A 27793-nucleotide genomic window follows, 5' to 3' on the forward strand; every position below is an offset into this window, starting at 1 on the left:
CCTCTTTGATAAAATTTTCAGTCTTATTTGATTAAATTGGCATAAACATTAGATTTTCAACCCACTTCAAGGGTGACCTCTCAAAGCCACTTTCTTTGATCAAATCTCATTTTTGTGTTTGTAACATATATTTAAGGTTGCATTTTCAAATTTAAATCAACTTTTATATCTAATATAAAGTATTTTATCCCAGAAGCAAACAAAAAATCTTTTTGGAAACGGTGAGGGAAACAGCCTGCGGTGTGTGTGCGAACAAACCGGGGCGCAACAATTAATGACAGATTGTTAACGAACACGTCTCACCTGTGCAGAACCCCACCTGGCCACGCCCCCAGCCGTCAATCACGGCCCGCTCCCACGTACGGAGCTGCTGCGGTGTGTGTGTGTGTGTGTGTGTGTGTGTGTGTGTGTGTGTGTGTGTGTGTGTGTGTGTGTGTGTTTTCGTGCCTAAATTAAGCGCAGGAATGTGTTTATTTAAAGAAGCCGCTGTGACAGTGTGTGTAAAGACGGTAGCAGCTCTGGCGCAGGTTCAGGAATAATTCATCCCAGGTTAGTCATTACCTGCCCACCCGCTTCGGATGTTATCATCCCTGACCTGCCGCAGCTGTTACTCACCTCGCTCCTTTTTCTCCGTCTCTTGTTTCTGCTCATGTAACTTGACCCGCTGACCTCCCGGCCCGCCGCTCGCTGTCAGGACGTAGGTTTAAATATGCAGCAGCATCTTCCAGGTGTTTTCCTCCAGAACCGGCCGGAGCGCAGAGCTAAAAATAGCAGGAGATGAAGATCTGACTTTATTTTTACTTTAGTAACTTTTTAGAAAAAATGAACTTTTAGGAGTATCTTAACTACGCTTTACTTTTACTTGAATAATTTAATTTTTTAGTATTTTTACTCTTATTTGAGTAAATCTTTTGGGTTTTCTGCTGAATGAAAATCAGTTTTGATGTTTTTATTTAAATAAAATGTTTTGAAAACATTTTCTTTGTCTGATTTTGTTGTTTTTGTTATTTATATAAATTATCATTTTCATTCTTGAAATACCAAAATTTCCACTTAACTTCATAACTTGGTTTGTCTGATTTTGTAATTTTTAAATATTAACTGATTATTTTATCAGTAACTCGATACTTCAGTTGACTTTTTACCAAATACTTTTTTATTCTTGCTTGCCTACTTTTTATTTGAGGATAAATATGTTGAAGTAGAGCTGATCTAACTTTAATAAAATCTTTGGGTTTTCTACTCACCTCTGATTATTGATTATTTGACAAAACATAAAGCCTGATTTTGAAAACTGTTACCTAATTGATGTTTATGATATATTTTTTGTTTTCATGTTGCAAAACATTTGAACTGCTGTGATGACGGCAGATGTTTACCTGAGTGAATTTCTGGGTCTGTAATTAATTAATCACATTTTAATCTAAAACTGTATCAGCAAAACGAGGAAGATTCTCAACCGTTGACAGCAGAGCTGCAGCAAACACGACGTCCATGTTTGTTTTTCTGGGAACAAAGATCTCCAGTCTCCATAACAAAAGCAAACCAGTAGCAGCACACCTGGATCAGACCAAACCACTGGAGGACGTCACGGCAACGGCAGCAGCTGGTGGCGTGCAGAGGAGGTCAAAACTGTCATCACTGATAGCTGCTGGCAAGAACTGCAGCACAGCTACTGCACACACACACAAACACACACACATGCGCACACACACACACACACACGCACAGGTTTGATAGTTTACCTAAGTACTGTAAAATGATTGCGCAGTTGCTGCAGAAACACAGACAGTCCCACTGATCATTACCTTGTCAGAGGAGCCATTATCAGTCCAGGTGTGATCTGTTACCTAACAGCCTCCAGAACCTGCAGATGCCGACATGTTCAGGGGATGGAGGTCGAGACTTTCCCAATGCTGGCATGTGAGGAGGGTAAAGGTTCATCCTGAGAGGAAATATTCACTTTACCCTGAAACTGTCCAGGAGCCAAAGTCAACAAACATGTAATGTGGTTCACCCTGTCAGAGCCCAACAGCGGCAGCGCTCTGCCTCGCCCTGAGGCAGTGGCGCGGCGTGGCGCGGCGCCGAGGGACGCAGAGCGCCAAAACACTGGAGCAGAGCGCATTTCAAAATGTTTAGAGTCAAAATTAAGAGAAAATACCATTTAAAGTTGGATAAAACCATCAAACATCTGCTGAGAGAAAATAAAACAAAAACAACCCAAAGCTGCAGCTACTTCAATCTAATACAGAGGAGAAAGTCATAAGGTCACAACATCCTGACGTTATCTGATGTAAAACAGACATGAAGACCAATAATAAATTACCACAAACTAACGATATAAAGATCAGTCAGGATTGTCCACATGCCTGAATAATTAAATTGTCAACTCAACCAAACTGGAAGAATAAGATGCCAGAAGCCAAATAATGATCCAGCATGCCTCTCCCAGTACGTCTGAGTTAATTAGAGTGGAAGGAATGTGTTTGACGCAAAGCAGGGAGATCCTCCACAACGTGACGCCAGCAGCAGGACGTCGTCATGACGATTCCTCCGAATTCACCAAGGAATCATTCAGAGGAGTCCTGATGCGTTCGGCGTTCTGGACGTCAGCGAACGCATCAGATCAGATTCTCATCGGTCAAAGATTCTCAGCTCAGCAAACGTATCAAATGTTTCTTTATTCCTCTTTCAGTATGTACATATTGCACAGAGGGAGGCAGTTTGAACAATATAAATACACTGGAATAGCTTTACTTTGATGAACTGATGACCTTTGAACCCTGAAGGTTCATCAGTCATCAATGGTTCAACTCAATGGACAAGTCAAACTCTGATAAAAATGTCCCAGGTTTGTTTCCAGAGCAGACGGTCCATCAGAAACCAGTAAAGCCACTGGGTCCAGTTGCTCTGGAAGGCAGCAGAGAGCAGATAAACTGGAATCAACATTTCATGAACTGTTTAAGGTGGAAGATTCAGAGAGTCTGTGGGTCCGAGAGAAACAGGAGAACTGAACGAGTTCATCTGAACGGGTTCATCTGTTCTTTGTTGCTGGATATGAACAGTTTGAACTTTGACATCAAGTTTCTCTTGGCTGCAAAACGTCAACTGCTGGTCATCAGAGGGAACTAACATGGCGTACGGAGACCACTTCCTGTCCACCGGCTGCAGAACAGAGACAGAATAAACACTGGAGATGAAGATGTTGGACTAATTTCAATACAAAAAATTAATACATTTCTGCCAATTACCAAAATTTTCTGGGAAAAACTCAGATTTTTCTGAAAAGTTTCATCTTGTTGGGAATCCAAACTTTGGAAACTACAAATGTCGGATCAACCTTTACAGTGACTTATCTAATTATTAATAACTAATAAATAATTGATTGTTACTTAAATCATTTTTAAAAAATCTTAACTGTTTCATTTAATTCCAGTATTTCTGGAATCAGGAGCTGAACTCAATGGTCACTGACACTAATCTCTAATCGAGTTTCAACATTTATTATAAAATACAACAAATTTAACGCTGAATTGTCCTGTGAATTTCCTGCTTTATTTCAACAAACATGATGATGAATGAAGGATGAAGTTGTGACTTTTCTGTTTTTCTCACTGCTGAGATTTTTCCACATGCTTTTTCTTTCCAGAAAGAATAAAAGAAAGGAATTTATTTATTTTTCTATGCTGCTCATTTCCTTCTCATTAACTTTATGCTGGATCTGAATCCTCTGTTTTGTGATTTGATCAAATTCTCTATTTGTTTTAGTGATTCTTTAAATCAAACCTTTTAGTTTTGTTGACAAATAGAGATATTTTGTTTGAAGATGAACTGAATGTTGTTGCTCTCTGCAGGTTTGAATCTGGTTGTAAAGTCATTTTGTGGCTGATTTCCAGCCTTTATTCTCTCAGGCTCTTGTTGCACGCTTCACAAAGTCTCCATTGTGCAGAAGATGTTCTTCTTCTGTGGTCTTGTGGTCTGGCTGGATGGTGGCTCGCCTGCAGCGCTGCAGACATGTCAGATAAAGATGCTAATCCCGTGTTTGAGTCAATGTTTGCTCGGACAGAAACCAAACTTTATGCGTGAACTAAAAGCTTTTAGGAAAACACCAACGTGTTCTTAGCCCTAAATCTCCTGACATTACTGCTCAGGATTAACTGAATTCCTCATTTATCTGTCGGACTGATGCAGCACCTGAGATAATCTGCAGCCTGGTTGGAGTCAGGAGGATTGTGGGTGCATGTTGGTGCTCAGCTTACCATCTCGCGGTCTGTTTATCTCCCAGCACAGCGAGGGCTCTTGGCCAGTTGAGTCAGCAGACGAGCACATCTTTTATAAACTGCAGCAGAAGGAAACAACAAACGTGTTTATGAGGCTGAAGAGGACCTGCTAAAAGGAGACATGACCTGCAGCATCACGAGGTTTACCTAGCCGGGCCGCCGGGCCGCCGGGTGTGGCGCGGCGCAGCGCGGCCGCCTGCAGCCATCAGGCCTGACTGCAGCAGGACAGGAATAACTCACAGAGTCGCCACAAGACTGCAGCCACTCCAACAATACTTTACATCTCTGTACATGCTTTAATTTAAACATCCCATAATAGTTCAGAAAAGACAACAACTCAATTAGTCTCATGATAAATGAAAATAGGTTCAATAGGATTTATTATTTTTCTTATTCGATCAAAAACTGGATGATAAAACTGAAGATTTGGTCTCAACAAGCTGTTTATTATTTTTTAAGAATCATTTTGTGTCATTTTATTCATCCTTCCTGTTGTTTTGTTTATTTATCTGGGATATTTAAAATGTCTTCCAGCTACACTGTTGAACCTTCATAAGAATTTAAAGTTGTTTTATTGCATTATTACACATTACTGTTATATTTTACTGCAAAAACATAAAATCTTACCAAATATTTCTGGTCTGGTTTCTAGTATAAGTATCTTAGTTTACTTGAAATAAGACTAAACTAACTTACAAATAACTTTCCAGAAGGAAATAAGAATTTGTTTTAAATAAATAATATTTTTATATTGATAAATAATTTCTATTTCCATTGGAAGATTATTGGAAAAATGTCTTATTATAAGTGAAATAATCTCATATTTCTTGCTGAAAAGTTACTTGTAACTTAGTTTATCTTATTTCAAGTGAACTAATATATTTGCACTAGAAATTAAATCAAAAATATTTGGTAAGATTTTGTGTTTTTCCAGTGTAACTTGAAATTGGTCTCAAAAACCAATAATATTGCTTATCATAATAACTTCATGATAACACAATGAAATATGTTACCATGATAAAACTAGTTCAGGATACGAACAAGAAAATAAAATACAAAAACAAACTGAAACGAGCTGAATTTGTCCTCATTAAAAACTATATAAAATATGTTCTGAAATGTTTTCTTTGGTCCAGATGTCATGCCAGAGTCAGACGTGTGTAAATCCTCCCCGGCTGTAAATCACTTGGTTCTGTCAGGTCGGCTCTGTTGGCTGTTACCTGCATGCAACATTAAGTTTCATCTGTTGATGAACAAAGACACCAGCAGCTTGTGGTTAAGAAAACTCAACTTAAGTAAACAATTCCCACTAGAGACTCTGACAGGCATCAGCCAATAACCTGCCAGGGTTATGTAAACAACCACTGGACAAGTTTGAACCTTCCCAGCTCCTGTAACTTTCACCTCTTAGAGCAGGAAGTTGAGCTGCTCACACCCCCACACACACAGGTTCACGTTCGTGTGACAAATATGACACACTCCAGGGATTCACCGTGACGTAATGTAATAAACACACAGAATTAGAGTCTTTTCTCTGCAAACTGAACTTCCTTCTTCAACAAAACAAAATGGAGGCATCAGATTTTAGCTGGAATTTGGAGCCACTTGTCCAAGCTAGGAGGCTAACATGTTTGTTTTGCTTGTTTTTACCCAGAATGCCCTGCGCTGTAGTCCACTTCCTGCTTATGGAGCGGTCTCTAGTTCACTTGGTGTTCACATATGAATTCAAACTAAACCTGAGATTCCTTTAACCTCAAACCCAGATTGAGGTTAAATCCAACTGGAGTCGGATTAAAGCAGACTAAATGATGCAACTCTAAAAATAAAATGGTCAAGGTCAGATATTATAAAGTTTTTTACTCAGATATTATTAAAAACACGTCCTCGGATTTAGAAATAAAAATCTCATGGTTGAATTTGGATAATAAATTTTGGGGATTAACATTCAGAAGCATTTGAGTGATTCAGTGAAACAATATGAGGTCAGGTTTTTGTGATAAGACATAAAAACACTTTAGATTACATATTAGATATTATTTCTGTATGTAGTTAAAAACAGGCACCAGGTTTTTCATTTCATCAATTAAATGAACTTTGTTACATTTTGATTGGTTGGTTGGTTTAGGAAGCATTAAACTCTGTTTCCACTGAATAAACTTCACTAAATTTAAATATTCAAATGTTATTTATTGATCTAAGACACAAGAAACTAAAGTTTGAGTAGTAAAAGTTTCCTTTGATTTTGGTTTTTATTAGGTTTACCCTTTAAAACATGACTAAACTGTACAAAGATAATTCTTTGTGAAACTCCAGCAAACATTAAAGTTTCTGCCATCCAGTTTCTTTGGATTGAGGCATTAAACAGTAAAAACATTCAGACTGAAATCAATCAGCAGCTGTTTGCACTGCAGAGCGTCTTCATGTACAGACTGAATGCTAACACTGAGTCCCAGAGGCGCATGGAGGGAACATATTTGTGTCTGAGCGTTTGCTGCCTTTCTCTCCAACACAAACATTAAACTGCATGCATGGTTTAAAATCAGAAGAGTTGCAGCTGTTGCGACACGATGTAATACGGTGTGACTGTGTGTTAAAACATGCCTTATCCTGCTCTTCATCTGGGAATCCTGCAGCAACACGAATCACTAGCAAATATTTAGCAACCAGCAGAGTTTAGATTAAAACGGAGATTGAATCTTTAGGTTGGGTTATGGATGGTGAGTTCATGGTTCAGGTTCTGTGAAAAGGAAAATCTACTCATTTAGTGCAGCTTCCTTCAGCGCTTGATAAAAACTGTTAGAGATTCAACCGTCTAACAACTGAGAGCTCATTTTACAAGCAATAATAATAATAATAAGTGGAGCAACAAAAAATTTATTTGATTTTTTAAATGAGGGCAGGAGGGATGGTTGACCTCTCATGACCTCTGGAAACTTTTATTAATATCTTTAAATGTTAGCAGCACAAACAAAACGTTGACACAACTTGAATAAAGTGGGTGGAAACTTCATGTTGCTGTGGAAACATTGTTTTGTTCAGCTGGAGGAGGAAAGCGGCCGTGTTACTTACAGGCGGGAACCGTGCAGTCCCTGGTGTGGTTGTAGAGTCGGTGGAACTGTTTCCGGCACTGAGGCTTGAAGTAAAGAGGACCTGAGGGCACAGAAAGGCTCCCATCAGACAGGCTGCTTCTGAAACCTCTGAACTCTGAACTCTGAACTCTGGCAGCGACTGAGACTTTAAACCACAACAAACACAACGAGCAGCTAGCAGCTGCCACACCTGATAAATATAGATAATAGATCTGACAGAATATTCAATATATGGAATATTCACTGAACTCAAATCCAGAACCGCACAGCATTCTGGGAGATGTAGAGAAAAGGTTTTAGCTGCTAATCCTCTCATGATGAGCTGAAGGAGAGCAGGACCAACTAACTCACTCACTGGTTACCTAGCAACAACCTGCTGAGTACCTGACGCAGCAGCAGTTTCAGTTTTTTCCTCATAACTGATTAAACTAAAAGATAACGGCGTGGAGGGAAAACTGTGAATAAAACAGGAAATGTCACAACATCAGTTTGACAGTATTTCAGTTATTTAAAACCAAAAACTAATCAATAATTATCAATAATGTTTGGGGCGCTGCGTTGGAGCAGAATGGAGAAAAGAGAAGCAGCTCCGTCGGCGCCTGAGGCGAAGCGAGGCGGGTGATCAGACGCAGCGCGTGACGGGAGGCAGGGATGTGGCCGGGTCCAATACCACAAGGACAAATCCTGCTTATATTTACTAATTAAAATAAATGACTAAGTCTTATTAGTCTGTAGCGATAAAAATACTGCAGTGGGTTGAGGCATAAAGCAACTTGTTTGGGTTGAGGCAGCAGAAAGTTTCATCATCAGGAGGAAATCCCAAAACACTTTCTGTGTCAGTTCACAGTTTCAGAGTAAAACACATCATTTCTCTGAAACAAAGTGTTGCTAGGCAACGTTCGTACCTGTCATGTGAGTGATGAACTTCTCCTTGTGCTTCGGATCGCTGAGGTGACCTTCTGAGAAACAAACAGATGATTTTGTTTTAACTTCCAGATCACTTTTTAAACACTTTAATCCTGAATCTGACAGAGTGACTTCAGTCAGGAGCATTTATGAAGACCCTCCTGGTAACACAAGCAGCTGCTGGTTGTGAACTTCTCCAGAGTTCAATAATTCAAATTATTAGAGATTTACTGAAACAGCATTGCTGCATAAAGCCTTCGTTGTGAAATAAAGAGCTTACAGTAGGTTGGAGAAAAATGTGGGAGAAAAGTTAGAGCAACAGGAAGCGTCTTGAAGGGAACCTTGTGATGCGGCGGCTGTTTCCACGAGGCTCCGCTCAGCCCGGCGCCGCGGGTCGGCCCAGTCCACGACCTGCACCGGGTCACGACCCCGAGCAGCTGAACGAGCTGAGCGGCGATCAGCACCCTGGACAGAGGCAGCAGCCGTCACCACCTGAACCCCGGCTGTTCGCTACAGCCGATAATCAATAAATGATAATTACTGATTAAACCCAATGAAGAGCTGAATTAAAGTAGATCTTCATCTGTTTGTAGAGTATAGATATAGATGTGTTCACACTGGAAAAAAAACAGAACAAAAATCAAATCTCCCGTCTAAGATGGAAGGAAACTGGTTTGAATGTAGCAGCGCCCCCTGCTGGGGAAAATTATATATATAATGAGGAAAAAAATTTTTTAAATTGTTTTGAGTTAATTACAAAGTCTGTAATTAATTATTTACAATTAATTACATTTTGATGTAAAACAAATTAGCAATATTTTGATTCCGAAACCATTTTTGATGCTAAATTATTAAATAAATATACATATGACTTCAACAAAAAATAATATTTATTGTTTTAAATCGTTATTTAGGTTCTTCAATCATCAGAAATGACAAATTCAAAAATGTAGACGCTGACATACAGCGCTAGCATCATGTTTAGCATTGAAATGCTATTTCAGCCTGATGAGCTAACTCCTTTTAGCACAACAATCTTTTCCAGCGTCCAATCAGATCATCTTGAACAAAGAAATTCATCTTCAGTGGTCCGAAAAATACCACTTAATCCGCCATCGATGTTGTTAGCAGATGTAGCTTGTGTCACATTTACAGGCGTACCAGAAACACGCAAATACAAAGGTTCCGGTCGGAACAGTGTAATTAATTAATCTAAATTAACAAGTTAAAGTCCTGGGCGCTCTAATGTTTTACTGGCCTGGTTTGGACTCACCAATAAAAACTTTCTAGGTTTCTGCTGTTTGAGTGTTTATGAAAAGATCTTGGAAAGATGACGTCACTGTCCGCAGTGAAACAAACTAAACCTCAGCATCCCGTTAACACAGCAGCTCTGCTGTAAAACTCCTTCCAAATCGGCAACGTTTGAAGGTCAGATGAGACAAAGACTGACCGGTTTGAAGCACGGTGGTGGCAGCATTATGCTGCGAGCGAAGTAAAGAGTGAAATAGAGAAGAAACTGAACTGTTTTATCTGCTGTCTTATTATTCTGGTTCCGACCAGAGACCCGGCGCTGTCTGGACTCACCGTGGTTCGACCGGCTCGGCCGTTTCACACCCGCCGCTTCGTGCCCGCTGAAGCCCACCGGGCCGCTCCGATACCGGCCGGCCAGCTGCGCCAGGCTGTGGAGGCCCCCGCGCGCCTCTGCCCGGGGACCGGAGCCCCGGTGCCGGGCGGCCGCGTGGCAGCGTCCCGGCGTCTGCAGCAGGATGAAGAGGAGGAGGAGGATGAGGAGCGCGGACCGGACGGAGGTCCGCGGCAGCAGCATCACTGGACCTGCTGACAGAGTTCAGCTTCTGTTAAAAGAAACAAAGTTCATGTTTGACATTTGGGATGAGAAAGTTTCATGATGAGAGTTGAAGCGGGATGCGGGATTCCCCGCAGCGTCCCGCAGCGCTCAGTTACCTCTCCTCTCCTCTGCGGCTCGCTGCGCCTCCTCTCCCCGCCGCTCCGCGCTCTGCGCCCGGACTCTCCCTCTCCGTCTCTCGGGACCCGAACTTTCCGCTTCCTGTTGTGTCTATGTGTCGTGTTACCCCGGGTTGGTGTGGATCCGCGCTCCGAGTCCCGGTGTCATCTTAGAGCTGCGCGCGGGGCCGCCGGAGCGCGTGGAGCGGGACCTTCATCATCCTCATCAGCAGGAGAGAGAGCCGGTTCTGCAGGCTCATGCCTCTGAGCAGCAGCGGGAGAATGGACCCGAACCGACCCGAAGCTCGTGCTGATCAGAATCTGAACCCTCTGTGGAAACGGACCTGCGTCTGCTCTGCTCTGCACGCGCAACTCAACTCCAGCAGATCACGGAAATGAGGAAGAGGAGGAGGAGGAGGCGCGTGCGTGTCGCCATGCGCGTGGCGCATGGCAGCGTGACGCAGCAGCGGAGGAAGGCTAAATATTCCACACTGACACTCCTCATTTAGTTCTGGACTTTGACTAGGCCGTTCTAACTCTAGCTGGGTGTTCAGGCTGGTTCTCCTGCTGAAAGGTGACCCTTGACCCCAGACTGAGGTCTCTGCTGCCGCTGATGGATTTGGCTCCATCTGTCTCCCCACAGTATGATGCTGCCACCTCCTGCTGGAGAATCAGACTTTATAAAGGAACATTTAAAAATTTTCTGCCTAACAAAAAAGTTTACATGAAGTCAGAAAACGATAGTTTGTTTGTTGCTTTTCTTCCTCAGTTATAAAATATTTTATCTTCTATCATTAAATCCCAATAAAATTAATTAAAGTTTTGTGTTTGTAACAGGATTCAGTATTTGCACAACGTATTAGAGGTAAAAAAAAAAAATTAAATTTGTGACTAAAAGTTCAGAAATGTTTTATAAAAACTTGTAAAAGTTACTCTTCAGTATTTTTCTCTTATTTGAAGTGAAACAACATTTTAGCAGAAAACAGTGATTATCTGAAACACACACCTCCTCCTGCTGCTCCTCTCTGATTCGTTCTCTGCAATCAGCTCGGACTCCGTCCGCTTCATGAACATGTTTCCAGGTTCTGCAGAGGGAAGGTGATCGGATCCGACCCAGCAGGAATGTGAGAGCGGATTATTGATGTTCTTTATTCAGCCTGCATCTGTTTATTCATGGTGTTTCTCACTGCCAATCCCTGGGCTGCGTTCAGATCCAGACCTGCTGCTGCGTTCCCTGCATGCCCGTCTTTGGAGCGACTCCAAGAACTCACAGCAGCCTCCCTCTGGAACCACTGGAACCCATTAAAGGTCGTTTTAAAACCAGTTGACCTCTCTGCGTTGCCGTATCAGGGGGTCAGACTCCCACACTGAGGAGAAAACACTGCAGACTGATGAGCGTCAGAATCTAGGAAGATCAGCTCAAACTCTTGAACCACAAAAATTGATTTTATAGAAAAGTTTACAGAGAGCATCACTGTAATCATTATGCTACTGTTGCTGCTTGTGATCAGGTTGTTTCCACTGGTCTTCAGTCAGACAGAAGAATCATGAAGCATTTAAAGGCAACATGCTTCCTGCTCAGTTTTCACCAAATTATTCCGACATTTATAAATATCTGAGTTCCAAACTAAATATTTAATTCACAAATTAAATATTGAGTAAGTTACATATTTACTGCCAGACTAAATGTTTAAATCTGAGCTAAATATTTAGTTAAAATTTTTTTTAATTAAAATTAAATATTTATTTTTCTAACTATAAAATGTATTTTCAATCAAAGGATTTATTATTTAAGCTAAATGTTGAGCAACCAAACAAAATACCTGCTTGATAACTAAATATTTGGGTTTGATCTCCATATTTAGTTTAGAAAATAAATATTTAGCTAGAAAAATACTTCATTTGGAAAATAGATATTTAGCACAGATATAAGTATTTCTATCTAAATATGTAATTTGGAAGCTAAATATTTTCTTTTGAAATAAATATTTAGTTCAAAAACAAACTGTTTAGTTTACATTGTAACACTTAGTTGGGACATAATTATTTTAAAAGTTAAATATTTAGTTTGTCAACTAAATTATTTTAAACTAAATATATAGTTGTAAACTAAATTGTCTAACTGTGACATTTGGTGAAAATACCAATTCTCTATAAACTAAATTATTGCTGTTAATGTTTTACTGTCACTTTACAAATGGCGTCTCTTATTCCAGAGGTTGTTTCAGTGATTCTCTCTCTTCACCAGATGTGAGGAGAGACGGTTTGGTGATCTGGACGTCAGGAAACCTGCAGACGCTCCTGAAGTTCAGAGAAGAAGAGTGAGGCTGCTGGCACGCCAGCGGCGGGCGGCGAAGTCTCGCTGCGATGACTGAGATGACTCCAAGCGTTCCGTTCTGCCAGCCGACCTGCGTGCTAACGCTCCTCCACTGTCAACAACATGTTACCGTGACAACGGGAAAACACACAGACGTGCTCACGAGAGATTTCTCCTGATTCTTCTCCACACAAGCGATTAGAACAACTGCAGGAGTTTGAGATGCGTGATGGTCTGGATCAGAAGGCAGTGGGTCGGGACCAGAACCGGACCCGTCGGAACCGGACCAGTTGGAACAGCAGCTGAACTCCAGAGCATTACAGCAAAACGATGGAGGAAAACACGGCACTGATGTTTTTGGCTCAGTATTCAGACAATCATAAAGTTGTGCGCCTCCATAATGACACGTATTAAACACATTAAGTTAGAGTTCAGGTCAAAGGTCAGCCAGGCCGTGGTAAACTATGTGTTCAGGCTCCAGAGACGCCTGTTAATCTTTTTATTCCCTGCAGACGAACAGAACAGAACCAAACATCCACACAGCTGAATGTTAACATTCAGAACAGGATCAGTAGGATCCGCTGTGTCGGCAGTTTGTACGACTGCAGGCCAAACGTAACGAGACCAAAACCATTTCCTGTTGGATTCTCCCTCCAGGACCGACTGAGTCTTCATGACATGAATGCTGAGATTTGTCTGAATCTGCTGGCAGAGAGACGAACAAACTCCACTTGTTCTTCACAGACATCAGCAGAAATATGTGCAGGAGTTAACCAGCGGCACCGTTCTGCACATCCAAAACACTCAGGGTCAGGGGTCAAACTGGGGCATCCTTCAATATTCTCTTTAATTCCTGCAAAATGACCCAAAAATCTCTAAACTTGAACCTTCAGAAAATTCTAAAAAGAGTTATCAGTGAATCTATTCAAGTCTAAAATAGCATCTCAATGCTAAACATGTTGCTAATGCTAATGTTAGCATCTAAAGAAGCTGCATGAGGGATCAGGACTTCCTGAAACTCTGGAAAGATGAACTTTGATGCAAAATTTTTGTTTTTGCTAAATTCCTGACAAATGTAGCATCGAAAAGGGTTTTTGAATTGAAATATTTCTTATTTTGTCGAAAGTTTTAGATTAAAATGTGATTAATTACATACCTTGTAATTCACTGGACTAGATTCTTTTCCCTGCAGATGCAATCACAACATACAAGACAGCAAACAGCATAAAAACAGAGAAATTCTCCAAAAATGTTTCTAACTCCAAGCTTGTCTTGTGAAAACAGAAGGAACCTGTTCATGTTGTATTTTTGGTGTTGCAAAAATCCTCCCTGTGTGAAAACTGATGCAGAACCTTTCAACTCTGGTAACCGGCTTCCAGAGGCGGCTCTGGAGAAATTAGAAACCTGACGTAAAAACAGAAAAACCTCTGAACTCAAACAGTCTGAAGCTTCAGGAAGTTACAACACCGACTGGAACAACCTAAACACTTCTCAGTCCTCTTCAGACTGTTTGGGTCAGTTTTATACATCCAGAACTTCTGAAAACTCTTTTTTACAGTTGGATTCACTCAGCCGGACCTTTAAAGGCCAGATTCGCTTTTTGGATCAAGTTCAACTCTCAGAACTAATAGTTAAACCATAAATCTGAAGGTAAACTCCACTTCTCTCTGCAGACCAACAGTGGCTCAAGGTCAGCACCTAGTGTCCAAACAAAGAACTGCATCCTTTAGAGTAAAGACGGAAAAGAGGAAAAAAACAAACTAAACTGGATTACTGCTGAAAAATATTAAAAATATCAACAAGATAAAAATGAGTAAATCTTCTTTGAATCAAACTAAATTGGTGTTTGTGTTGCTTCTATTTTAAAGATATTACATTTTTCCAGAGGTCGTCATTAATATCGCCTAAACAAAAGCAGCACAAATTAACATTTTGCTGCCCAAATGTGGCTGAGTTGATTGTTGATTGGGAGCTGTTTGACCTTTTATGACCTCTGGGAACATTTATTAATATCTCTAAAATAATAACTACGTAAAAGTTTGACACCAATTCAGCTAGATTTGACAGAAGAGAAATAAAGCGACACTCACCTTGAAAAACAGAAACAAAGATCAGAACTGAGCATCAACTGGTCCAGCTGCCATTTATGTCGTCTGACGGCGGTTCTAGATGCTCTAGTTCTATGAATCAACCGTTTACGTCCATCCCTGGTCTGCACCAATCACAGCCTTCCTTCAGGAACCATCATTAGCAGTCAGACACTGGAGGTACAATAAAACCCCAAAACACAGAAAGTTTGAATAAGTGCAGATAAGATGGAAGTGGATGAGAAACAGAAAATATATGCAAAAGAAAAACATAATGATTAAAAAAAAAAGAGTCTACAGGACTGAGGTTTCAGGAATGATGAGACGAATCCAGAGTTTTTTCTTTATTGCTTCAGTAATATGTCTTCTTACACATAAACTCTTCTTTCTAAACACATTCAGTTCTCATCTCTTTATTTTACCTCACAGTGCTTCTTCCTTTCTAAACTGTTTTTTACATTTATTACATTCAACCTGCTTTTACATTCACACTGAGGAAACAAACGGATCCCAAACTGAACAGCAAACATCCTCTTAGCCATTAAATGTCTTTTTTCCACTTCCTCTAGTTCTGGAGAGTCAAACAGACTCTTACTTACTGAGATGCTACAAATACGAAATCAGGTAAAAACATAAAAACAATATAAGAAAGTAGAGCCAACCAGAAAACAAATATTACCGCATTCATTTCATGCAGGGTTAGAAATATCTCAACCTGTAAAAACCCCAAATAAAACCAGAAACACTTAAATTATAGCATCTCACTTAAAAATACTTTTTTTTCCCCTAATCCAAACAAAGTTATAGTTGAATCGTTTCAGTGTAACTGTTTGAAACAAGACGATGTACAAAAAGACTAAAACATTCATAGTAAATATGATTTATGTCTCCAAGTGTAGAGGAATAAAAACTTTACAGTCAAAGATAATAGATTTCTATCCGACTCCAGGTTATTAAATATGGGTATTTAAAGATTACTGTTGACTTTGTGCAGCTTTGTACTTTTATACAGTAAACAAGAAAAGTTCAGGAGTAATGATGGTGAACCTGTTATCACATGTAGAAACTTGACATCTGGAGATGAAACTGTGGATTTAGAAGTGTGACATCATCACAAGATAAGATAAACATCCAGTAGTAAAATCTGAAAAAAAAGTAAAAGTAAATCAGGTAGATAAAATCCAACGTTTGAACAGTTTGTAGAGAAGAGTCCGTCTGAGCTGATGCTCCCAAGAGAACTGAGTTTATCACCATTTTCACCAAATTCCCAGGACTGTAGAGGCAAAGTTAAATTTGTAAAATATGTAAAGTTGTTTTGAGTGTATTCAGGAAAAATGGTAAATAGTCATACTGCGAAGCTTTTGCACTCGCTGCCCTACAAGCTAACTATCAGTTAGCCACTGATTTACTGGTAAGTTTTCAAATAAAACTAAGTTATCAATCATAATTACAAGAGAAACCTAGAAACTTTATGAGAAAAAATGAATCAGAATTTTGTTAAAGTTAGAAAAATCTCCTGTCAGGAAACAAAATGTTCACCATAAGGTGCAAAACGATCAATGACAGTAAAGAAATTGAACATTAGCTCTTTCCATCCAACCGTCAGGAGAATTTTAAGTGAACTTTTAAAATGTTGCAAATAAGACGGTGCAAATTTGATGTGTTTCCATCAACCAGGTTGACGCTACGCATGGCTGTCATAAACAGGAAGTGGAGGTTTTTAACTAGCACGGACTTTAAAATGTTTCTGGTTTGGTGCCTCTGGTAAGGCTCAGTCCCACCAGTGGATTGGAGAGTTTTACTGTTTCCATCAACATTTTCTACAGCAATACTTAAAGAAATGTTGATGGAAACTTGGCTAATGAGTTTGAGATCTGGAGGAATTCAGTCCACGGTCATTAGGGGACCCATAAGGGCTGGAACCAGGCTTATGTGGGAAGCTTTGGTCCAATCAGCAAAGCCGACGTCAGTCCAGGAAGATCCACACACTTCAGAGCAGCTCTCGTCTGTAAACGTGTCGGTTAAGAAGCTTCAACCATGCTCTGATTGGATTCTCTCCCAACTAAAATCTCCCCATCTTCCTCCTCATCTTCCCCTTCCAAGATGGCGGTCATGGGGGCGGCGAAGAGGCGGCAGCGTCCGGCGAACCGTCGGCTGCTGGAGCAGGGGGGAGTGAGGGAGCGAGGTCGCATGTGAGAGGAGGAGAAGACGAGGACAGGAGAGGAAGAGGTGAGCAGCATCAGATCCCGGCGCCTCCAGCCAAACATCATGGAGAGCGCACAGGGAGATAAAGGAGGGGCGTTCACAGACACAAAGCTGCTGGACCTCCCATCATACAACAGGTCAGAGGTCAGGGGAGGAGGAGGCGTCTTCTGAGGGTCAGCAGGAGGCGGAAACTGACCAACACAAAGTCGCTCCACCGCCGAGATCCTAGAAGACGCCTCGACTCGACTGCCCTTCCTCAGCAGGAGAGCCTTGAAACTCTCACTTCTGGCTGACCTGGGGTTCCTGAACCCTGCTGCCCGGGTCAGGCTGGGTTCAGTGGGCGTCTCCAGAGAGGAAGAGGAGGAGGACGAAGAGGAGGACAGAGGAACTTCTCCAAAGTCTCTTCTTCCAAGCATCTTTCGCTTCGATCTGAGAAAATTAGACAAGAAGCACCAGTTAGAGCCTTGAGTCTGGTCAGTTTGAGAAGTTTTTGATTTGGCCAAGTAATTTTCACAGCTGCAACTGGAACAAACACACCAACTCAGGTTAATGAGTTTAACCTGCTTCAGCCAACCAAATTTAAAGGGACAGGTCTGTGGGAGGAAAGCTAACTGGAGGGTCAGAAGGTCAGAAGGAATGAAGGCAGCAAGGAAACAAGATAGGAGACAGATGACCTCCAAGCAGAGAGGTCATAGATGCACATATTTAGGTAACAAGGGTTGATTTGACTTTACGGTGGTAGGTTACAGGAATCAGGACTTGGAACTGCAACGTCTACATATTTACTGCCCAGTTTGGAGGTTTACCTGCAACCTGATTACCGACACGTTCATGCGGTGCCTTCCCATACTGCACTGCTCCAGAGGCAGAGGAAGGAATCAAGCAGATGTGAGGATGTGCATTGTTGGTTGTTAGAACACCAGAACTCAGAATCAACTGAAGACTACCTGTGGATGATGGTGAACAGATCCTCTGTAGTTCGAGGACGACCGGAGACCAACATCTGATCCGCCGAAACGTTGACAAACACATCGTCTGGAAAACAAATTATCATCAATTCTCTTTATTAAATCTAAAGTAAACTTGATAAGAACAACCAGTTGATCTCCAAGGTTTCCAGCATGACAGATTTACAGTTCACTTTAACAGTGAGGGCAGTTGATCATGGGATCCTAAACAAATGTTTTTGATAAATCCACATGTCCAAATATGACAAGTTGATGAATGACTGTGGGCTCTCTGCCACTTGGTTCATGGAAACAGAAAACCTGAAGACTAAAGCACTGGATGATGCACTGGAACCCAAATATGTTGACTGATTTCAGGGTTACTACTAAGAATGTACTCTTACTGTAAGACTCTGCTGCTGCTGTTTTAGATTATGCTTGGCTAGTTGTGCTAGTCCTACAGTGCACAACTAACAAAGCACACACATCCAGTATTATGTCCTGTCAACCTTGTAGGTTGGTCATGATTCTATAAATTCATTACTTCTATCTGAAAAGTTCAACTTCTCAAGGCTCTGATGAGAACAACCTGAAGAGTTCACCACTGCCTCGTCGTTACTGTAACCAAAATGTCTGCAACTCACCATCTGAAGACCTGCTGGCCTCCTTGGCCTCATCCTCTTTCTGCTGGGGCTCCTTTCCTGGTTTCTCCTCCTCTTCATCTGGTTCTTTGATCAGGAGGTCTGGCAGTGATAGCTCCCCCTGCAGGCTCTCACTTGACAGCAAACTGCTGAGGGAAATCCTGCTCTGACCAATCAGAGTGTAGGAACTTTCAGAGTCACTCGTCTCTTGGTTGCACACTTTGAATTTCCTTCGCCTGCCGATCCTGTCTTTTGTCACATCTGGTTCATCTTCTGATGATGATGAAGATGATGATGAAGAAGAGGAGGAAGAGGATGATGACGATGAGGGAGAGGGCTCCAGTTTTTGGGACATCATCAACAAATGTCGGCCAGGCCGCCTCTTCCTCAGCCTCCTGGATTTACCTTTTTTGTTGGATGACATCATCATCATCATGACTGTTTTCTTCCTCTCCTTCTCTTCCAGTCCATCTTCCTCGTCCTCATCTTCGTCTTCAGCAAGAGAGGACTTCATAAACCTCCTGTGGTTGGTCATCTCCTCGTCCTGCTGCTTTGTTCCAATCATCCTACCAAAACGAGGCTCAGCCACCCCAGTTTGAATTGCTTCTGTCCAGGTAGAAGTGGTTTTACGGGCTCCTGAGGGACCCATCCCCATTAATGGAGACCCTGAAGAGTGATGGGTCTCATAGATATTGACCACTTGTGATGAGCTGCAGGATTTGTTGTAAGTATTACCAGCTGTAGTTTCTAAGGTGCTTCCATTGGTTTCCATTGTGGTCTGAGTTTCTAAAGTATCACTGGTTGCTGAAGTCCCTTTGAGTTTCTCTCCAGTGTGTTTGGATGCAAAAGTTGATTTTGCCGTTTTGGGAGAGGTCAACAAAGGATCAGGCTTCTTGTGGAAAATCTGTGGCTTCTGCCTTTGAGGAGAACTAGCAGGTGAGTTTCTTGAGTTCATCGAGCATTCTGGTATTTCTGAATTGTCAGAGTTGTCTGTCAACTGCTTTGGCAATGCCATGTTGCTAGTTGAACATGTATGGGACTGTGTGTTAAAGGAATCTGAAGCGTTACGTCTAGGAGAGGACTCTGTGATACGCCCAGGGCTATTTGGCCCTCCTGGTCCTCTCCTAGGTTTTGGGGATGTCAAGGGATCCAGAATGCCAAAATCAGGCTTCTTAGGGGGAACAGGTTTCTCTGGGGAGTACAACTTCCTTGGGCTGCTTGACCGAAGATCCCCATTATTGTTTTTTACATCAGTCTTATTTTGTATTTCTGATTTATTCTTGTCATTTCTTTCACATTCGTTTATCTTTTCTGTTATATTGGTCTTCTTTTCTCTCAAACATTTTATATAATTCGTAAAGTCTGCTTCTGAGAAAAGTTGCTCTAATGGAGGATTCTGGATATTATTATTTATACAATATGTGTCATCATCATCAGGACACATTTTTACCCATGGACCGTCAGGACCGGAGACATTTACACTCGCCACAGGGGGGCACATGTCAGAATCTTTATTCTGTTGCTCATTGACTTGGACGTTTTGTGTGATTTCTTTGTTAAACTTAATGTCATGGTCTTTCTGGCTAACTGAGCCTCCTTGTCTTTGAATCTTTGCTTCGCCTGACTCTGCAGTGGAAATCCCACTCTCACTTTTTATTGGGTCTTTGCAATAAAGTTCTGACTGTTTTACTTCAGTACTGACTATTAATGGATTTGTGTTACAGGTAGCCTGTTTTGGTCCAGGTGTAGACACCTCTGCATCAGCACTGGCCAAAGAATCAAGAAAGGACTCATTTATTACATCACAGTCCTGTTGAGTCTCTTCCCTTTGGCTTCTGTTAGCCAGTGACACTCTAACTTCAGTGTGAAGTTGGCTGTCAGTTGGGTCATATTCGGTTTGCAGTACTGCCTGATTTTTGACCGAGCGGAGCTTGACACGCTGCAAAGCTTGAGCGGTGATCAGATGAGAGTGGTGCCTTGGAGATGTGCCCGGACTTGATGGAAGAAAAGAAAAGGAGGAGGGTTCAGGGAGAGCAAATGATGGAGGTGAAGGTGGCAGAGGAGGAGAGTCAGCTGTGTCAGATAATTCAAAAGATTGATGAGACGGTTGGCAGAGTGGCGAAGGATCAAAGTGGGTTGGTACTGTTGAGGCCAGAGAGTGATGCAAAGTCTGCCTCACAGCATAGGAGTAGGGAGGAGGAGGAGGCCGAGTCGGGATAGGTAGAGGAGGAGGAGGAGGTAGAGATAGAGCTGGGAGACCACTGGGAAGTGGAGGAGGAACATGGAGGCAAAATTCAGGCTTTGAAGGAGTTGTAAATGGTGGAGGAGGAGAAGAAGAAGAAGAAGACTGTACAGGTGGAGGGATAGAAGTGATAGCTGGAGATACAGGGAGGCAGAATCCAGGGATTGTAGGAGAAGACTGTGGAAGAGGAGGTGGTGGTGGAGGAGGAGGATGTGGAAGACAAGAAGGATGAAGGCAAAAATCAGGGACTGGAAAAGTGGACTGTGGGAGTGGAGGAGGAGGAGGAGGAGGAGGAGGAAGAGGAAGAAGAAGATCAGGAGTTGGAGGGCAGAACCTGGAAGCAGTGGGAGTGGACTGTGGAAGTGGAGGTGGAGGTGGTGGAGGGGGAGGTGTTCTAGTGAGAAGTGATTGCCTGGCTAAGGAGTCAGATGAGGTGTAGGAGGAGAGAGAGGAGGTGGAGGAAAATGAGGAAGAGAGAAGTGATGACTTCCTCTGTGGCACTGGAGGCTTTGGCTTCTCTTTTCCCCGAGACCTGGTCCTTTGGAGGGAAGAGGCTGTGGGGGGAAATGGTGAGGATGAAGAGCATGAAGTAAAGAAAGGGGAGGTTGGAGGAAGGGAAAATGCTCCTGGGCTTGCTGTAAGAGGAGAGGAGGGATTCTGGGGGGAAGAGACTGGAGTTCCAGGACTGGGGGTGTTAGACTGGCTGGAGTAACCACTGGATGGAGAGGCAAGGCGCTGAAGCCCAGCAACAGAGGAGTCGGGTGGATGGTGTAGAGAGAGTTTCAGGTCTTTATCCTCTGAACCTGGATATCCAGGGTTAAGCTCTTGGCAGTGTTTGAGGCTCGTTGGGTTGGCACTGGAAGGTTCGGAGTCAGTGGTAGTTGCCTTTAGAGAGTTTGGACTTAAAGGCTCAAAGGTTGTGACTGTCCCACAGTTCAGACCACTCTGACGTCGTTTTGCATTACTCCGGGGAACCCAGGGGTCAGGGAAGGTCTGAGGAGATGATTTAGGTGTATGCAAGGTGCTGCGAGCCACACGGGGGCTCCGGTCAGGACGTGGACTTGTTGTTGAACGAGAGGCTTTGCTGCGACCTGGACGACGCCTCAAGGAGTCGGAGCGCAGCGGTGGAGGAGGTGGGCGCTTGGACTTGCGTAGGGAGATGCTGCGTGTCATAGAGCGAGAGTAGAACGCTGAAGTGCTGGACTTTCTTTTCTCCCGGTTCAGCAAGGGAGATGAAGACATCTTCTCTGAACAAAGGGAGGTGTTGTCAATGCAGAGAGGGGTGGAGCGACCAGAAGAAAGAAGGGGTTCACAGTTCCAGCCTTCTTCAGAGACACATCTTGTGTCCTGGGTGAGACCGCTGTGGATGCTGGACGCAGGAGAAAGAGCTCTGTAGCTCCAGCTTTCCCCACTACAGGAGTCACCATCAGAGAAGTTCTGGGTATTTTCCTGGGTCGTGGTCTGATCAGCCAGAGCATGGTAACTAAACTGAGACACAGAATCAGCGATGCTTGAAGAGGAGAGGTAGTGAGGGGAGCCCACATTTAAAGGCCTATCACTGGGATAAGACCACTCCGATTGTAATTGGCTGGGGGTGTCAGAGATACAGGAGTTGACAGGAGAAGAAGGAAAACAAGATGATGAGGAAGAAGGAGACTGGGGTATGACTCTGGCATTGGAGTCGTAGGGCAACAACGGCTGGAAATCACTTGGGAAACCTTGATGATCCTGTGACTGCAGAGAAAAGGACAAGAAAAGAGACAATCTTTAACTTGGCTGTGGATAATTCAGTGTGGCTCTATGTTTCTTGGACTGACCTGGCTGTAAGATGAGGAAGCACTGAGTGTCCTGTAGGTGGTGCTGTTGAAGCTGACCTCAGAGCTCAGAGAGGAGTTGGTGGGAATACGGGGGAGGCTGTCGATCTCAGAGGAAGACGAGTGACAGGAGTTGGGCTGCTTGCCAACATTTGGTGAGGAGGTCAGGGAGGCCATGAGGCTGGACATGCCCTCACCCTTTGGGGCTCTGATTCTCCTGGAAGTAGACGGTCCCTCCTTTCTGTCTCTTTCACTCTCCTCCATGCTCTTTTTCTGATGTGAGGATGAGGAAGGAAGTCGACCCACTGTTGAGTACTGGCCAGGCAGATTCCCTGGAACCGAAGGCTTGGGGATGACATCGTCTGATATCGCAGAAACGGTTTTACAGCGGCTCAGTTTATGAGGTCTTCGATTTAACGAGTCGCCATTAGAGAGTGTTTTCCGAAAACTGGCCTGTCGGTCAAAACTCTCACCTTAAAGGCAAATAAACAACAAATTACTCCATCTTTGGAGTTTAGGCAACAGATTACAAACAAATCAGAATATTTAGTTACTCTGAATAAATCAAAGCTGCTTCTTTCCCTTTAAGATGATGGACTACTTGTTGTTTTAAGAATAACTGGTTTGGTTTAGGAATAAAAAATATTTAGCTTGGTTGAAGATCCCAAATCTTTTTGGAATAAACTTTTGAAAAATTATCTTTGCTTTGGTCTAAGAAATAAATGATTTGACTTAATAAATAAAACGACTTGGTCACATTAAGTTGCACGATTGTTAGGACTGTTGCCTTGCAACCTGGTTGTTTGTCCTGGTGTTTCCATGTCTCCAAGCTGGATGATAACTCTTTATGTTGTAAAAAACAAAATCTAAAATCTTTGGTTGGATTGAGGAATTAAGAAAAAATGTAAAACATTTGTGATATTAGCTAAAACAAATGTATTTTTTCCTACTTAATGTTCAAAAGTGAAGCTGAAGTGACGTATGATCATAACAAAAGCAAAGATATTTTTTCTGAACTAGTTGCTAATTCAATAGCATTGCTAGGTTCTGGTCTCTGTACCCGTTACGTTGATGGGAACTATATCAGCGGCGACGGCCTCCGCCTGCTGCCTCATCTTCTCCTCCGGCGTTGGAAGGCGCTGAAGAGGCTCCGAGTCGGATTCATCATCCCAGCAGGAAGTGAGACTGATGGGATTCAGAACCAGTGGGGTCATGGGTCGCGTGTTGGGCAGGAAGAACTTCTCATCTTCATCTGAAGACGCTGAAGACTAAAAAAAACAAGGTTTAATTTAAACCTAAAATCAACTAGGAACAGTTTAAATCCAGTTTTATGCTTCAGGGTTTAAATGTCGACTAGCAGGGAGCTAAAGGTAAAGGTGACTATCTAAACTAACTTTAACTAGTTTGGTCTCTGTTTACCTTTCTCCTCCAAAATGAAAACTTGAAACAAACTGAAAAACAAGACTGAGAGAAAAAGTCCAAGACTCTGGACTTCTGAGAGGAGACGAGTGAGAAAGAGGACAAAACAAAACGATTAGTTTTCTGGATGCAGCATGATGGTGGAAGAACAGTGGCAATGCCTGAGTTTGACCAGCAGGTGGCAGCAGAAGTCAAACATCTTCAAAACTGCAGAGTAAATTAAGGGTTAATTCAGTTTTTCAAACCTTTAAGATGAAATAAAGGTTTCATCAGAACCAGAATGAGTCCTGATGTGTAACTGATAACAGAATCTTATCGATCCGGCCAGCAGAACCGGACCTGAAGTCTCTGGATGAATAATTAATGGATGTGTTTCTGTTTATGAGGCTTCATATGAAATAATCCCTGCAGGATTATAATCTGCAGTGTAGTCATCGCTTCATGACTCATTAGGCCGCCGTTCCCCTGCGGTCGTTTCAGCCTCATTAATATTCATGAGTCACCATCTCACCATCGCTCTGCCTCTGCTCCGCCAGCCTCTGTGAGCGCCGCCCTCTGATTGGTCCAGACCGCACAATGGAGCAAAGGTGGGACTTGGTGGGCGGGGCTTGAAGCAGTCATGCTGAGTCAGCCCATTGTAAGCTGTGGACACACAGAAAGAAAAGGAAGAGCCAATCAGCAGGTAGATCTGCCACTGCTGGCTGTGAAGAGGAGCAGTGCTGCAGCTGCTGCGATGCAGTCTGCAGCAGAGCGCCACTGCAGTCCGACTGCAACACTCATTTCTTCACTCACATGTCCGCAGATCAATACCTTTTCATTTAAAGATCATAAAATCTGAATCAAAGCTTCAGGGGAGAGAAAAGTAAAACCAATCATTTTATTCCTCTGGGCTGTAAAGCAGAAAAAAACATTTTATTTTAATTCAAAGCAGAAAGACTAAACCTATTAGAGTGGTCAGTGATGCTCCAGACTTTCTGAAGGTCAGTCTCTATTTTAGTTTGACTCTAGTTAATTTTAATACATATTTAATGGTTTTATAAATCCTTTATCTTCAACCATCAGTCTGTAGTTTTGTCCTTTTTCTGTCTTTGTCCTTTTTCTCGTCTCTCCTCTCCATCTGGTCAGACTACCTCAGTATTCATCTCACCTCGCAGGTCATCAGCGCTGCCCGACCGCCGTTTCCCAGGAATGAAGCGCAGACCCTGCGGAGGCTTCTGGGTACTGTAGTGAACGGACCATTTGCTGTCCTTGTCCCCTGCTGCAGAGACAAAGACAAAGACAGAATAATCAGCGTGAGGCTTTCTGTGTTTAATCTCGTTTCAGCAGATTTCCTCTCACACCGAGACGGCTGATGATGGACGTTGCAGCTCTCAGCAGCCGTCAAGGTGACCCTGGTTCTCTGCTTCAGGGGCTTTTAATTTGAAGGAAAGGCCGACTGACTTTCAGGGGGATTCAGTGGACAGATATGTGGACAGATGTCCCATTTAACTCTCTGTTTTCTGTAAATCGGAGCCAGAATGCTGATACATGAAAACAGACGACCATTTAAATGGTCACAGGATTGTTTGTGAACTCCTGAAACATTTTGGTTTCATTTGCAACATGAATAAACTCAATCAGGACAGAAGATAAATACTGAATAATCAAACGTGTGTAAAACAAGGTTTGTTGTCCATAAACACAACAAACCGAATTCTGCTTTCAGTCCAGAAAACGTCCGTCTGTCTGGAGACGACACAATAAGTCTGACTCTGCAAAACCAAGTATTGACCTTTGACATGTGATGTCACGCATTCAGAAAACGGTCCACTCCGCCATGATGACATCAACCCCTGTGCAGTTTGACAGTTTAATTTATTTGATTTCATTGTAAAATCAAGGATGAAAACTAAACTTTTAATTTTATGGTAAAGGTTTTGATGAACGGCGCCATCAGAACTCTCAGTGAATTTAAGGCTTTTCAGCAAAAGATTTTTACAAGTAAATAAGATTAACGTTTATATACTTTGTAAGTAATTAAGATTAGAAAGATAAAATCAAATATCACATTATGAAGAAGTGGAGATGTCATGTAGCTTAGCATGTATGATAAACACTGGTAATCATAAATGATGCTTATGACACAGTAATAAATCATTTGGCGATCTTTCATAGATCTACCATGTTTGAGGTTTCAGTTTGGACTTACTGACGTTTTAGATCCTCAAAACACAAGAGCAGAAGTTCTGCTGCACTTTATGAGAAACTTTAACGAGAAAACAAACATTTAAAAAATAAAGTCATTTTACCAAATATAGTCAAAGTTCAGGGTTTTTTAGGATCCATCAGGTTGGTCCAGAACTTAATAACGTGTCGAGATAGTTATTACCAATTAAAATGTTCAAATATTGGGTCATCACGGATCAATCGCCTCATTTCTACTGGGAACCATTAAAACCTCTGGTACTGTCCAGAACATCTCCTCAGGGTCCAGTTCCCTCAGCACAGCAGAACCTCCACAGATGAAATGTTTCCAAACATACAAACATAAAAAGTTCTGGTTGGATGAGGATAAGAACGAATCAATCAATCAATCAATCAATCAATCAATCAATCAATCAATCAATCAATCACCTCTACTGTCAGACACTCAGTTCATAAGACAAAGAAATCTGATCACAGATCAAACTGCCGACCTCAACTATGTTTGGTCCGATGTAAAAACCCGACAGCCAATCACAGACCAGGATGATATGAGGTCATCTTCAAAGATCCATAACTGATATCTATTGATCCTGACTGACCCAGTTTCTGCTCCTCCTCATTGTCATGGCTGCGTCTCCTACCTGTGGTCCTGCTGAGGAATCTGAGGACGGATTTGATGGCCGCTCCGATCAGAACCATGACGACGCCACACAGCCTCACACACACTCACACACACACTCCTCCGGCTGCAGTAATGCAGCTCCGCTCGCTGCGACGCCGCTCTGCTCTCCTCCCACTCCTCTCTCTCTCTCGTTCGCCCCCAGCCTCCTTCTCCCTCTCTCACTTCCACACACACACCTGCCACGCTGGCAGGACGCCAGCGCTGCTGCTGCGCCCTTCAGGAGCCACCAGGTGATGAAGGTTACCTGCAGACGCTGCAGGAACGTGTTGCTTTGAAGATGAAGGGAAGTGGGTGTTTGTGGGTCAGATGTGAAACGTTTTATCTTTTATTCTCTGTGTTCTGGTGTCGCTGGGAGGACAATCCATCCATCCATCCACAGGGTTTAGAGGAAATAATGAGCCGAGTTCTGCATCGGCTGAGTGATAAAAGGCCTCATTATGTCTCATTTTATGAATCCTTCATGTTTTATTCTGTCACTGTGAAGATGTTTGCAGGGTTTGTGTTGCTTTAATGGCTTTTTCAGTCCAAGTCTCAACATGTTTATTGGGGATATTTAGATTCTATAAAATATCTAATGCAACATTTTCTAGTTTAGATCAGGTGGTTGATGTCTCCTTTTTGTTCTTCTGTCCTTTTTATTTCCCTTTCTTTGTTTTGTCCTTCATAATGTTTTTGCTTCCATCTTTATGACATTATGTTGTATCTCTACAGTTCTTTTGGTCTGTTATGTTTAATTTGCAGTATTGATGCTTCAAGGTGGTAAAAGCTGAAACGTGTCCAGTTTCTCCACAGACTTTGTAGATTACAGATGATTAAAATGAGATTTTATGCATCTTTAAAGAATCCTCTCGGTCTTGGTGTAACATTTTCCAGTCTGTCTCTGAAGAGGAGAAATATTTACCTCTAAATGGTTTTGTGTTTCCCGTTCAGCTGATGGTGAAGCAGATCCCAAACTGGACTTTAAGGTTCTGAAATAAAAACTTTATACTCTGAGTTTTGGACCAGCAGCTGAACCGTC

General features: G+C 42.4%; 2 protein-coding genes across 9 annotated transcripts; both read right to left on the bottom strand.

Moving 5' to 3' along the window:
- Positions 1-2661: 2661 nt before the first annotated feature.
- alkal2b (ALK and LTK ligand 2b) lies at positions 2662-11715 on the bottom strand. Of its 8 annotated transcripts, none has more exons than XR_006369941.1 (8): positions 11457-11715; positions 11244-11322; positions 10238-10897; positions 9860-10108; positions 8275-8328; positions 7350-7430; positions 4260-4495; positions 2662-3165 (listed from the first exon to the last, which is right to left on the bottom strand). XR_006369941.1 is itself a non-coding variant. In XM_044109731.1 (8 exons), the coding sequence occupies exons 4-7, from the start codon at positions 10098-10100 to the stop codon at positions 4275-4277; spliced, it is 441 nt and encodes a 146-aa protein (XP_043965666.1). In that variant the 5' UTR covers positions 10101-10111; positions 10238-10897; positions 11244-11322; positions 11457-11705; the 3' UTR covers positions 2662-3165; positions 4260-4274. The 8 variants fall into 8 exon arrangements, 3 of the variants coding, with proteins under 3 accessions (XP_043965666.1, XP_043965665.1, XP_043965667.1); XR_006369940.1 differs by having other exon boundaries at positions 9860-10111; XR_006369937.1 differs by having other exon boundaries at positions 9860-10128; positions 11457-11707.
- Positions 11716-14949: 3234 nt separating this feature from the next.
- On the bottom strand, positions 14950-27572 carry nhsl1a (NHS-like 1a). The gene is made up of 8 exons (XM_044109512.1): positions 26735-27572; positions 25057-25167; positions 24421-24551; positions 23551-23758; positions 22494-22963; positions 18438-22410; positions 17794-17881; positions 14950-17275 (listed from the first exon to the last, which is right to left on the bottom strand). Exons 1-8 carry the CDS (start codon positions 26790-26792, stop codon positions 16663-16665), a joined length of 5652 nt encoding a protein of 1883 aa, XP_043965447.1. The 5' UTR covers positions 26793-27572; the 3' UTR covers positions 14950-16662.
- Between the last annotated feature and the right edge of the window lie 221 nt (positions 27573-27793).

This window comes from Gambusia affinis, linkage group LG24 (assembly GCF_019740435.1).
Source record: "Gambusia affinis linkage group LG24, SWU_Gaff_1.0, whole genome shotgun sequence".
Classification (NCBI taxonomy): Eukaryota; Metazoa; Chordata; class Actinopteri; order Cyprinodontiformes; family Poeciliidae; genus Gambusia; species Gambusia affinis.

Excerpts from the sequence above, each read along its gene's own strand:
- nhsl1a (XM_044109512.1), bottom strand. The coding sequence starts at position 26,792 with ATGGTTCTGATCGGAGCGGCCATCAAATCCGTCCTCAGATTCCTCAGC. Across the intron at positions 24,552-25,056 it reads CAGCGCTGATGACCTGCGAG|CTTACAATGGGCTGACTCAG; the intron begins GTGAGATGAATA and ends GTGTGTCCACAG. Across the intron at positions 17,882-18,437 it reads GGCCAGCAGGTCTTCAGATG|ACGATGTGTTTGTCAACGTT; the intron begins GTGAGTTGCAGA and ends TTTGTTTTCCAG.
- alkal2b (XM_044109730.1), bottom strand. The coding sequence starts at position 10,100 with ATGCTGCTGCCGCGGACCTCCGTCCGGTCCGCGCTCCTCATCCTCCTC. Across the intron at positions 8,329-9,859 it reads GCCGAGCCGGTCGAACCACG|AAGGTCACCTCAGCGATCCG; the intron begins GTGAGTCCAGAC and ends TTTGTTTCTCAG. Across the intron at positions 4,496-7,349 it reads GGACTGCACGGTTCCCGCCT|TCAGGCCTGATGGCTGCAGG; the intron begins GTAAGTAACACG and ends GTCCTGCTGCAG.